This window comes from Podarcis gaigeae, assembly GCF_964106915.1.
Source record: "Podarcis gaigeae genome assembly, chromosome: 2".
Classification (NCBI taxonomy): domain Eukaryota; kingdom Metazoa; phylum Chordata; class Lepidosauria; order Squamata; family Lacertidae; genus Podarcis; species Podarcis gaigeae.
The window spans coordinates 123,984,449-123,996,687 of record NC_139679.1 but is presented as its reverse complement, the minus strand read 5'-3'; the positions used below and the strand labels follow the sequence as shown (position 1 = coordinate 123,996,687).

General features: G+C 47.0%; 3 protein-coding genes across 5 annotated transcripts in view; 1 reads left to right on the top strand and 2 right to left on the bottom strand.

Annotated features, from left to right (window-relative positions):
* LOC310837659 (uncharacterized protein) overlaps positions 1-12,239 on the bottom strand; it is a 179,472-nt gene that overhangs the window by 65,420 nt on the left and 101,813 nt on the right. The window lies entirely within an intron of this gene.
* LOC310837834 (uncharacterized protein) overlaps positions 1-12,239 on the bottom strand; it is a 299,721-nt gene that overhangs the window by 186,302 nt on the left and 101,180 nt on the right. The gene's annotated exons all lie outside the window — the stretch shown is intronic.
* The window catches only part of LOC310837455 (uncharacterized protein), a 73,459-nt gene continuing 61,226 nt past the window's right edge, over positions 7-12,239 (top strand). For 2 of the 3 annotated variants that reach the window (XM_083724076.1, XM_083724073.1), the window contains exon 1: positions 8,136-8,302. In XM_083724076.1, the coding sequence (XP_083580202.1) occupies positions 8,170-8,302 (133 nt within the window). In that variant the 5' untranslated portion in view covers positions 8,136-8,169. Of the gene's footprint in view, positions 255-8,135; positions 8,303-12,239 lie in introns of those variants that run through there. The other variant, XM_083724074.1, reaches the window with a different exon arrangement.

Below are 12,239 nucleotides of genomic sequence, written 5' to 3'. Positions count from 1 at the left end.
AGGTTTAGGGCCGTGTGGTATTGCTTAACTGGATGTGGGGTCCCTATACAGGGAACTTCTTCCTCTAGGTGGGAGGGAGACTGGTCAAGTTACCATCAGTTGAATGCAACATTTAAGTTAGAATTTAAAAAATGGATTTGCAGAACAAAACTCGGTTTGAAAGGGAGTTATTAGGCTCCAGGGTTAAAATAGTATCTAAAATGTATAACATATTATTTGAGTGGGACACAAAGAATGCAATGATGAAATCATCAGTGAGAAGCTGGGCCAGAGATGTAGGACACAATATTGACTTTGCTTTATGGGAACAACTGTGGAAAGTAAATTCAAGGTTTACAGCTTGCTACATGCTAAGGGAAAACTTCATGAAGATGATGCAGAGGAGTCAATCAAGATGATCCAGGGTCTGAAACCAAGCCTTATGAGGAGGGCTTGAAGGAACCGGGGGGGGGGGGCGTATCTATTTCAAGTGAAGTTTGCCGAAATCTACACTTGCGACATGGGCTGCCATAGGTCCAGATTTTCCCGGACATTTCAGCAATTTCCTCCCCGACGCTACTTGCAATTCTCTACATATGGCAACCATATCTACATACAGTGGTTTTCAAACAGCTTAGTTCCTGAGCAACTTTGAACTCGAATGCTGCACACCTGGAAGTCAGTGTTTCAGTTTGCGAACTTTGCTTCGGAAGCCGAACGTGCTCCTGAGCTTCTGTTTTCACTGTTGCACTGCTAATTTGTGTCCCCCTGCATTGTAATCAAAGCCTTCTTCTTTCTCTTTTCACTGTTCTGCTGCTAATTTGCATCCCCCCATTGTAATCAAAGCCTTCCATTTCCAATTGTAGTGTTCTGAGGTGATCTTTGGAGCTTATATTTGGTGCTTTTATTTTTGCCACAAAAAAAATGCGTTTTTATTTGGCTTTTTGTGACTGTGACTTGTTCTTTGTTTTTGATTGATTGTGTGACTGTTTGTTGTTGTTGTTGTTTAGTCGTTTAGTCGTGTCCGACTCTTCGTGACCCCATGGACCAGAGAACGCCAGGCACCTCTGTCCTCCACTGCCTCCCGCAGTTTGGTCAAACTCATGCTGGTAACCTCGAAAACACTATCCAACCATCTCGTCCTCTGCCGTCCCCTTCTCCTTGTGCCCTCCATCTTTCCCAACATCAGGGTCTTCTCCAGGGAGTCTTCTCTTCTCATGAGGTGGCCAAAGTACTGGAGCCTCAGCTTCACAATCTGTCCTTCCAGTGAGCACTCAGGGTTGATTTCCTTCAGTATGGAGAGGTTTGATCTTCTTGCAGTCCATGGGACTCTCAAGAGTCTCCTCCAGCACCATAATTCAAAAGCATCAATTCTTCGGCGATCAGCCTTCTTTATGGTCCAGCTCTCACTTCCATACATCACTACTGGGAAAACCATAGCTTTAACTATACGAACCTTTGTTGGCAAGGTGATGTCTCTACTTCTCAAGATGCTGTCTAGGCCTGTCATTGCCCTTCTCCCAAGAAGCAGGCGTCTTTTAATTTCGTGGCTGCTGTCACCATCTGCAGTGATCATTGAGCCCAAGAAAGTAAAATCTCTCACTACCTCCATTTCTTCCCCTTCTATTTGCCAGGAGGTGATGGGATCAGTGGCCATGATCTTCGTTTTTTTGATGTTGAGCTTCAGTCCATATTTTGCGCTCTCCTCTTTCACCCTCATTAAAAGGTTCTTTAATTCCTCCTCACTTTCTGCCATCAAGGTTGTGTCATCTGCATATCTGAGGTTGTTGATATTTCTTCCGGCAATCTTAATTCCGGCTAGGGATTCGTCCAGCCCAGCCTTTCGCATGATGAATTCTGCATATAAGTTAAATAAGCAGGGAGACAAAATACAGCCTTGTCGTACTCCTTTCCCAATTTTGAACCAATCAGTTGTTCCATATCCAGTTCTAACTGTAGCTTCTTGTCCCACATAGAGATTTCTCAGGAGACAGATGAGGTGATCTGGCACTCCCATTTCTTTAAGAACTTGCCATAGTTTGCCGTGGTCGACACAGTCAAAGGCTTTTGCATAGTCAATGAAGCAGAAGTAGATGTCTTTCTGGAACTCTCTAGCTTTCTCCATAATCCAGCGCATGTTTGCAATTTGGTCTCTGGTTCCTCTGCCTCTTCTAAATCCAGCTTGCACTTCTGGGAGTTCTCGGTCCACATACTGCTTGAGCCTTCCTTGTAGAATTTTAAGCATAACCTTGCTAGCGTGTGAAATGAGTGCAATTGTGCGGTAGTTGGAGCATTCTTTGGCACTGCCCTTCTTTGGGATTGGGATGTAGACTGATCTTCTCCAATCTTCTGGCCACTGCTGAGTTTTCCAAACTTGCTGGCATATTGAGTGTAGCACCTTAACAGCATCATCTTTTAAAATTTTAAATAGTTCAGCTGGAATACCATCACTTCCACTGGCCTTGTTATTTGCAGTGCTTTCTAAGGCCCATTTGACTTCACTTTCCAGGATGTCTGGCTCAAGGTCAGCAACCACACTACCTGGGGTATACGGGACATCCATTTCTTTCTGGTATAATTCCTCTGTGTATTCTTGCCACCTCTTCTTGATGTCTTCTGCTTCTGTTAGGTCCTTTCCACTTTTGTCCTTTATTATGGAAATCTTTGTACGAAATGTTCCTTTCATATCTCCAATTTTCTTGAACAGATCTCTGGTTCTTCCCATTCTATTGCTTTCCTCTATTTCTTTGCATTGCTCGTTTAAGAAGGTCTTCTTGTCTCTCCTTGCTATTCTTTGGAAATCTGCATTCAATTTCCTGTATCTTTCACCATCTCCCTCGCATTTTGCTTGCCTTCTCTCCCCCGCTATTTGTAAGGCCTCATTGGACAGCCACTTTGCTTTCTTGCATTTCCTTTTCATTGGGATGGTTTTCGTTGCTGCCTCCTGTATAATGTTACGAGCCTCCATCCATAGTTCTTCAGGCATTCTGTCCACCAAATCTAAACCCTTAAACCTGTTCCTCACTTCCACTGTGTATTCATAAGGGATTTGACTTAGATTGTATCTTACCGGCCCAGTGGTTTTTCCTACTTTCTTCAGTTTAAGCTTGAATTTTGCTATAAGAAGCTGATGATCTGAGCCACAGTCAGCTCCAGGTCTTGTTTTTGCTGACTGTATAGAGCTTCTCCATCTTTGGCTGCAGAGAATATAATCAATCTGATTTCGATGCTGCCCATCTGGTGATGTCCATGTGTAGAGTCGTCTCTTGTGTTGTTGGAAAAGCGTGTTTGTGATGACCAGCTTGTTCTCTTGACAGAACTCTATTAGCCTTTGCCCTGCTTCGTTTTGATCTCCAAGGCCAAACTTGCCAGTTGTTCCTTTTATCTCTTGACTCCCTACTTTAGCATTCCAATGCCCTATAATGAGAAGAACATCCTTCTTTGGTGTCACTTCTATAAGGTCTTGTAAGTCTTCATAGAATTGGTCAATTTTAGTTTTTGCAGCACAAGTAGTTGGTGCATAAACTTGGATTACTGTGATGTTAAAAGGTCTGCCTTGGATTCGTATTGAGATCATTCTATCATTTTTGAGATTGCATCCCAGTACAGCTTTCGCCACTCTTTTGTTGACTATGAGGGCCACTCCATTTCTTTTACGGGTTTCTTGCCCACAGTAGTAGATATGATGGTCATCCGAACTGAATTCACCCATTCCCGTCCATTTTAGTTCACTGATGCCCAGGATGTCAATATTTATTCTTGCCATCTCATTTTTGACCACCTCCAACTTACCCAGGTTCATGGTTCTTACATTCCAGGTTCCTATGCAATATTTTTCTTTACAGCATTGGACTTTCCTTTCGCTTCCAGGCATATCTGCAACTGAGCGTCCTTTCGGCTTTGGCCCAGCCTCTTCATCAGCTCTGGATCTACTTGTACTTGCCCTCCGCTCTTCCCCAGTAGCATGTTGGACGCCTTCCGACCTGAGGGGCTCATCTTCCAGCGTCATATCTTTTATATGCCTGTTGTCTTTGTCCATGGAGTTTTCTTGGCAGGGATACTGGAGTGGCTTGCCGGTTCCTCTTCCAGGTGGATCACACTTGGTCAAAACTCTCCACTATGACCTGTTCATCTTGGGTGCCCTGCTCGGCATAGTTCATAGCTTCTCTGAGTTCTTCAAGCCCCTTCGCCACGGCAAGGCAGTGATCCATGAAGGGGGGATATATGGGTAGCTTTGGGTTTTAAACCTAGGATGCCAGGTGCTTCTTGCAGTCCCCAATTACTGAATGAATTGTTTTAATTTTTGTGATATCCATATTCAAATCGCCTGCTATAATAATTTTGCCCTCCGAGAACTGGTAAATTTTTAAAAGTCCTTTATTTAGGAATTTATTCTGACCTTTATTTGGAGCATAAATGTTCACTATTGTTAGCACTTCATTTTCCAGTTTACCTTTAAGCAGCATAAATCTACCTTCCTTGTCTAACACCATTTCTGTCATCTTAATATCTATTCTCCTATTTGCCAGGACTGCTACCCCTCTTGCTTTCGCTTTACTTCTTGCTTCTGCTAATACCTCCCAAGCTGAATCATTAAATTATTAAATAAGGCCTCTTGTCCTTTTTTTTTGGTTTATGGGTTTCTTGAAGACACTCCCACCACCACCCTGTTTTAATGTCAATCAACTTTCTTTGGGTGGGGGACAACAGGACCTTGGCCCCTAGGAGTTGGCTCCTGGGCCTCTTTCCACCCCCTCCCTGGGGAGTCAACCCTGAGGGCCCTCTTTGGCAATAGGGACCCTCATCTGAAGGACAAGGAAGGTTGGGGTTCGAATCCCTGCGACGGGGTGAGCTCCCGTTGCTCTGTCCCAGCTTCTGCAAACCTAGCAGTTCAAAAACATTACCAGTACAAGCAGTTGTGGCATTTCTGTGCACTCTGGTTTTCACCAATGTCCCGTTGCGCCAGAAGCTGTTTAATCCTGCGGGCCACGTGACCCGGAAAAGCTGTCTGTGGACAAACGCCAGCCCCCTCGGCCTGACAGCGGAGATGAGCGCCCCAACCCCGCAGTCGCCTATTGACTGGACATCACCGTCCAGGGGGACTTTTACCTTTTACCTGTTACTGTGCGTGGGGGGAGGGTAATCTGCGGGGGGGAGGGGCTTCATCCTGCCAGGCAAGCCCTGCAGGTGTTGGGTTCCCACTTTGCAGCTGGATTTCATAGATCCGGGGCCCAGTAAGGGCCCTTTTTGGGGGCCCCTCCCTTCCCCATCACTCCATCTTCATCTCTTTGTCCTCTCTGCCCATCCGCCCCCCTTGCTCGCTCCTCCGGGAGTCTATTTCTGCGAGTCAGGCGGGGGTGCCATGTCCTCTATGATGGGGGGGGGGATTCTTCCCTGTTCAGTTCTTCCTGTACTGGATCCTCAGGGATCCTGCACCTCAGCCCACAAGGCCCCTTTTCTGCAAGGTGGTTCTTTGGCCACTTCTTCCCTGCCTCTGGTTTACAGAAAGCTGCGAAATCTGCACATGCCCAGAGTATGGAGGATTTTCAAAACTGTGGTTATGTTTGGTGTGGGGCAGAAAGGGGGGGGGAGCTGTCTGCGGACAAAGGTCCAGGGGTCCTTCGCCTTCGCCTTCCCTTTGGTGGGCATCGCACTTCAGTTTCCGCAAAGGGGCCCCTGGGGGTGCAGGGCGGGGGAGCATCTCTTGGCCCCCCAGGGAAAGAGAAACGTGTGTGGGTGGAGGGGGGAGACTTTCAAGGAGACCCTGCAGGTCCCCAACTTCGCAGCTGGATCCCTCGTACCCTGCCGGTGGGTCCCAGGGAAGGGGCTTCCAGGAAAGGCCCTTTAACATTCACTTATTGAGTCATTTCAAAGTAGGGATCCAGATGCACACTGCAGAATGGTAACGGGGAACCCCCACCTCCCTTGTCGTCAGTCTGCATGAGATGGGGGGGGGCTTGATGCAGAGTCCTTGGCCGAGATGGAGAAGGGAGGGCAGCCCTAGAGCGCAGAAGCAGGCAGGGAGAGGGAGGGAGGGAGGGGCGGTCTGGGTGCCCTCGGCTTGCCAAGGGTTAAAAGGAGCAGAGCTGGATTCCTAGAGAGGACAGGAAGGGGAGGGCGGGGGAGGGCAAGGTCCTCCCCAGCAGAAGCCCCTCCCTGCCCAGTCCCTTCCTGCCAGCAAAGAGGAGGCTGCTTTGTTCTCTCGGCTTTGCAAAAACTTCCTCGGTGCCCCTCCTGGAATCTGGTGAGTCTCTTCTCTCTTCCCCCTTGGGGTGCAGCGGGGAGAAGGGGGTCCCAGGGCTGCAAGGGAGGAGGCAAGGGGACCCCGCTCGGCTCATGCATGGGGGGAGGGAGACCCCCAAGTCAGGGAGCAGAGGGTCCTGCCCCCAATTCCTCTCCTCCGAGGAAGGAGACGCCCTGTGGAGTGGGGAGATACAGCCCACCCCCAAGTGTGGAGACTGGAGGGGAGACCCTCTCCCACCATCTACCCAAATACAATTCCCAGAGTTCCCTGGCAAGAAGGGGGGGTTGGTGACCACCCTGGGAATTACAGCCTTTGGGCAGCAGGGCTGAAGCTGTCTCCTTGCAACTCTCAGGGTCCTGAACCAATTCTGGCTCCCAGGATTCTTGGGAGGAGTCCCTAGGGCCGGGTGAGATCTGGTTTCCAACCTTGTTAAACATCTGCCCCCTCCCAGCTGAGCCACTGCACAGACTGGCACGTGCCACTCTTGGGAGCAGGAGCTGCATCCAGCCTTGCTCAGCTCAACATTTTTAGGAAGACCAAGCCCCTCCTGCCCTGGCAAGGCACTGGGGTGAAGCTGCCACATCATCAGCAATTTGTGTGAATAATAATAATAACAATAGTATTTACCTGCTATTTACCTGCTACCCAGTTGACTGGGTTTTCCCAGACACTTAAGGTTACATAGTTACTCATCTCCTTGACATCTAATGGGAGCGTGTTCCACAGGGAGGGTGCCACTACCAAGAAGGCCCTCAGCCTGCTTCCCTGTAACTTCTCTTCTTGCACTGAGGGAACTGCCAGAAGGCCCTTGGTGCTGGACCTCAGTGTCCAGGCTGAAGGATGGGGTTGGAGATGCTCCTTCGGGTATCCTGGGCCGAGGCCGTTTAGGGCTTTAAAGGTCAGCATCAACACTTTAAATTCTGCTTGGAAACATACTGGGAACCCATGTAGATCCTTTAGGAGCGGTCTTACATGGTTCCAGCAGCCACTCCCAGTCACCAGTCTAGCCTCCGCATTCTGCAGAACACTAAGTGAATGACAAAGAAGTTGTTGCAGACTAAAGTTAGAAAAGCTTTAATTGCTACAAATGGTATAAAGGAAACATGATATGGAATTAAGGGAAAAGATGGTGTTGAATTTCCTTGGTGTTGAAAAGTGGAATTTGCTGCCAAGGAGTGTGGTGGAGTCTCCTTCTTTGGAGGTCTTTAAGCAGAGGCTTGATGACCATATGTCAGGAGTACTCTGATGGTGTTTCCTGCTTGGCAGGGGGTTGGACTCGATGGCCCTTGTGGTCTCTTCCAACTCTATGATTCTGATTCTATGACCTGGAGTGGTTAGAAAAATTCTGGTCTCTTCCCGAGTGCCACGGGCCCTGCTCCAAAGAGAGCTTCTCTAAAGAAAGCACACCCAAAAATCACTCCATTTTGTGTGACTAAGGAAAATGAGGAGGTGGCTAAGAAACAGCAGGAGCCAGATCTTATTACCAATCTTCTAGGGTCTCTCAGCAGCTCTAATGATGAGCAGAAAGAGGTTTGGGGCCCAGCCAGCTCAACTGCTAAGTCATCTCTTGTAATAGCTACTCGGCTGTATTCTGCCCATGCTCTGGGCTTGCAGTTTTCAGGCTTGGGGACAGGATGGTGCCTGGTTTTTGCACCAAGTTCTATCCATAAGCCCCACTGAGATCAATGGGGTCTATTCTCAGGTCACTAGTGTGCAGACCATGCCAGCCTTACGAAGTGGGGTGAGGTGCAAACAGATTTATGTTGGAATCACTGGAGATGTTTCAAATGGGGCTTCTGTCGGGAAGGGGCTGCCCCATTTGTGCTTCTCCAGGAGCAGGGGAATATCTAGGGCAGGAGAATCCCTGCAGGGCCTCTGAGGCTCCCTTTGTTTCTTCCTCTCTCCCACCCTGCAGCTTGTGGTGTCTTCTCAACTCCTCAGGAAGGATGAAAGAGACTGAATCTGTAAACCTAGCGAGGATGGAAGGGGGAAGATGGACAGTTGACCTGGTAAGGTTGTCTCCTGCATCCCTTCTCACAACCCCTGAGCGTTCCCTCCCAGGGACCTCCAAGATATCTGGTGAGTCCCAGGGGATGGGAGATGGGGACATGGATGGATGGAGCCGTAGAGGTATCGGGGCTTGCTCAGCTTGGGGGTGGGATGAGGCAGGCAGGAAGATGGAGACTGAGAAGGTGAGCAACTTTTCGGGCTCCTCTACCTACCTGCCTTCCTGCCTGCGCCTTTGACATCTGCGGGGAATTTGAGCTAGGAATACATCACAGCTCCATGGCCACCGCGATGTATTGGCAGCTCAAGATGTCTACAACCTGTACTGTGATTGAATGCCCTGCCAGTGTCAGAGAACTCACTGATCCATCAGGCAGCACTAGAAGCCATGACTCTTTAAAGTAACCTGCTTTATAGATTGATCACAGATGGGGTCTCTGTGTTTTGTCTTTTTCTTTTCTTTTAGGAATAACTTTGCCTTTTCTTTTAAAAACAAGGATGCATTACCTTCTTTTTTAAATTTTTATTTTATTTTATTCGAGTTTGGGATTTTTTACATACATATATTATATTTTTAAATTTCCTGTACATTTTTTTCCTTTCCCTCCCTTCCCCCCCCCCCATACCCATTGGAAGGGTTCAAACAATTATCCTCAGCCACGGGCTTAGCGTCTTTAGTTTCCACTGAATGTCTTTTGTTCCAGTAGTTGTTTCCTGTGACATGACTGCGACAATGTCCGACTGATTGCTGTTGTTGCTTAGTCGTTTAGTTGTGTCTGACTCTTCATGACCCCATGGACCAGAGCACACCAGGCACTCCTGACTTCCACTGCCTCCCGCAGTTTGGTCAAACTCATGCTGGTAGCTTCGAGAACAATATCCAACCATCTTGTCCTCTGCCGTCCCCTTCTCCTTGTGTCCTCCATCTTTCCCAACATCAGGGTCTTTTCCAGGGAGTCTTCTCTTCTCATGAGGTGGCCAAAGTATTGGAGCCTCAGCTTCACGATCTGTCCTTCCAGTGAGCACTCAGGGCTGATTTTCTTAAGAATGGATGCGATTGATCTTCTAGCAGTCCATGGGACTCTCAAGTGTCTCCTCCAGCACCATAATTCAAAAGCATCAATTCTTCGGCGATCAGCCTTCTTTATGGTCCAGCTCTCACTTCCATACATCACTACTGGGAATACCATGGCTTTAACTATACGGACCTTTGTTGGCAAGCTGCTGTCTCTGCTTTTTAATATGCTGTCTAGGTTTGCCATCGCCTTTCTCCCAAGGAGCAGGCGTCTTTTAATTTTGTGACTGCTGTCACCATCTGCAGTGATCATGGATCCCAAGAAAGTAAAATCTCTCACTGCCTCCATTTCTTCCCCTTCTATTTGCCAGGAGGTGATGGGCCCAGTGGCCATGATCTTTGTTTTTTTGATGTTGAGCTTCAGACCATATTTTGCGCTCTCCTCTTTCACCCTCATTAAAAGGTTCTTTAATTCCTCCTCACTTTCTGCCCTCAAGGTTGTGTCATCTGCATATCTGAGGTTGTTGATATTTCTTCCGGCTATCTTTATTCCACCTTGGGATTCATCCAGCCCAGCCTTTTGCATGATCCAAAATTCTGCATGTATTTGAAATAAGTAGGGACACAATATACAGCCTTGCCGTACTCCTTTCCCAATTTTGAACCAATCAGTTTTCCTTATCCAGTTCTAACTGTAGCTTCTTGTCCCACATAGAGATTTCTCAGGAGACAGATGAGGTGATCAGGGACTCCCATTTCTTTAAGAACTTGCCATAGTTTGCTGTGGTCGACACAGTCAAAGGCTTTTGCATAGTCAATGAAGCAGAAATAGATGTCTTTCTGGAACTCTCTAGCTTTCTCCATAATCCAGCGCATGTTTGCAATTTGGTCTCTGGTTCCTCTGCCCCTTCGAAATCCAGCTTGCACTTCTGGGAGTTCTCGGTCCACATACTGCTTAAGCCTGCCTTGTAGAATTTTAAGCATAACCTTGCTAGCGTGTGAAATGAGTGCAATTGTGCGGTAGTTGGAGCATTCTTTGGCACTGCCCTTCTTTGGGATTGGGATGTAGACTTATCTTCTCCAATCCTCTGACCACTGCTGAGTTTTCCAAATTTGCTGGCATATTGAGTGTAGCACCTTAACAGCATCATCGTTTAAAATTTTAAATAGTTCAGCTGGAATATCATCACTTCCACTGGTCTTCTTATTAGCAGTGCTTTCTAAGGCCCATTTGACTTCACTCTCCAGGATGTCTGGCTCAAGGTCAGCAACCACACTACCTGGGATGTACGAGACATCCATATCTTTCTGGTATAATTCCTCTGTGTATTCTCGCCACCTCTTCTTGATGTCTTCTGCTTCTGTTAGGTCCTTTCCACTTTTGTTTTTTATTATGGTAATCTTTGTACGAATCTTGAACAGATCTCTGGTTTTCCCCTTTCTATTGTTTTCCTCTATTTCTTTGCATTGCTCGTTTAAGAAGGCCTTCTTGTCTCTCCTTGCTATTTTTTGGAAATTGCATTCAATTTCCTGTATCTTTCACTATCTCCCTCGCATTTTGCTTGCCTTCTCTTCCCCGCTATTTGTAAGGCCTCATTGGACAGCCACTTTGCTTTCTTGCATTTCCTTTTCCTTGGGATGGTTTTAGTTGCTGCCTCCTGTATAATGTTACGAGCCTCCGTCCATAGTTCTTCAGGCACTCTGTCCACCAAATCTAAATCCTTAAACCTGTTCCTCACTTCCACTGTGTATTCATAAGGGATTTGACTTAGATTGTATCTTACCGGCCCAGTGGTTTTTCCTACTTTCTTCAGTTTAAGCTTGAATTTTGCTATAAGAAGCTGATGATCTGAGCCACAGTCAGCTCCAGGTCTTGTTTTTGCTGACTGTATAGAGCTTCTCCATCTTTGGCTGCAGAGAATATAATCAATCTGATTTCGATGCTGCCCATCTGGTGATGTCCATGTGTAGAGTCGTCTCTTGTGTTGTTGGAAAAGAGTGTTTGTGATGACCAGCTTGTTCTCTTGACAGAACTCTATTAGCCTTTGCCCTGCTTTGTTTTGATCTCCAAGGCCAAACTTGCCAGTTGTTCCTTTTATCTCTTGACTCCCTACTTTAGCATTCCAATGCCCTATAATGAGAAGAACATCCTTCTTTGGTGTCACTTCTATAAGGTCTTGTAAGTCTTCATAGAATTGGTCAATTTCAGTTTCTGCAGCACAAGTAGTTGGTGCATAAACTTGGATTACTGTGATGTTAAAAGGTCTGCCTTGGATTCGTATTGAGATCATTCTATCATTTTTGAGATTGCATCCCAGTACAGCTTTCGCCACTCTTTTGTTGACTATGAGGGCCACTCCATTTCTTTTACGGGTTTCTTGCCCACAGTAGTAGATATGATGGTCATCCGAACTGAATTCGCCCATTGCTGTCCATTTTTGTTCACTGATGCCCAGGATGTCAATATTTATTCTTGCCATCTCATTTTTGACCACATCCAACTTACCAAGGTTCACGGTTCTTATTTTCCATGTTCCTATGCAATATTTTTCTTTACAGCATTGTACTTTCCTTTCGCTTCCAGGCATATACGCAACTGAGCAACGTTTTTGGCTTTGGCCCAGCCACTTCATCAGCTCTGAATCTACTTGTACTTGTCCTCCGATCTTCCTCAGTAGCATGTTGGACGCCTTCCGACCTGAGGGGCTCATCTTCCAGCGTCATAACTTTTATATACCTGTTTTCTTTCTCCATGGAGTTTTCTTGGCAGGGATACTCGAGTGGCTTGCCAGTTCCTGCTCCAGGTGGATCACGTTTGGTCAAAACTGTCCACTATGACCTGTCCATCTTGGGTGGCCCTTCACGGCATAGCTCATAGCTTCTCTGAGTTACTCAAGCCCCTTCGCCACGGCAAGACAGTGATCCATGAAGAGGACAAGGATCATATAGGACTATATATGATCCCTTCCAGTCGGGATTCAGGCCTCATCATGG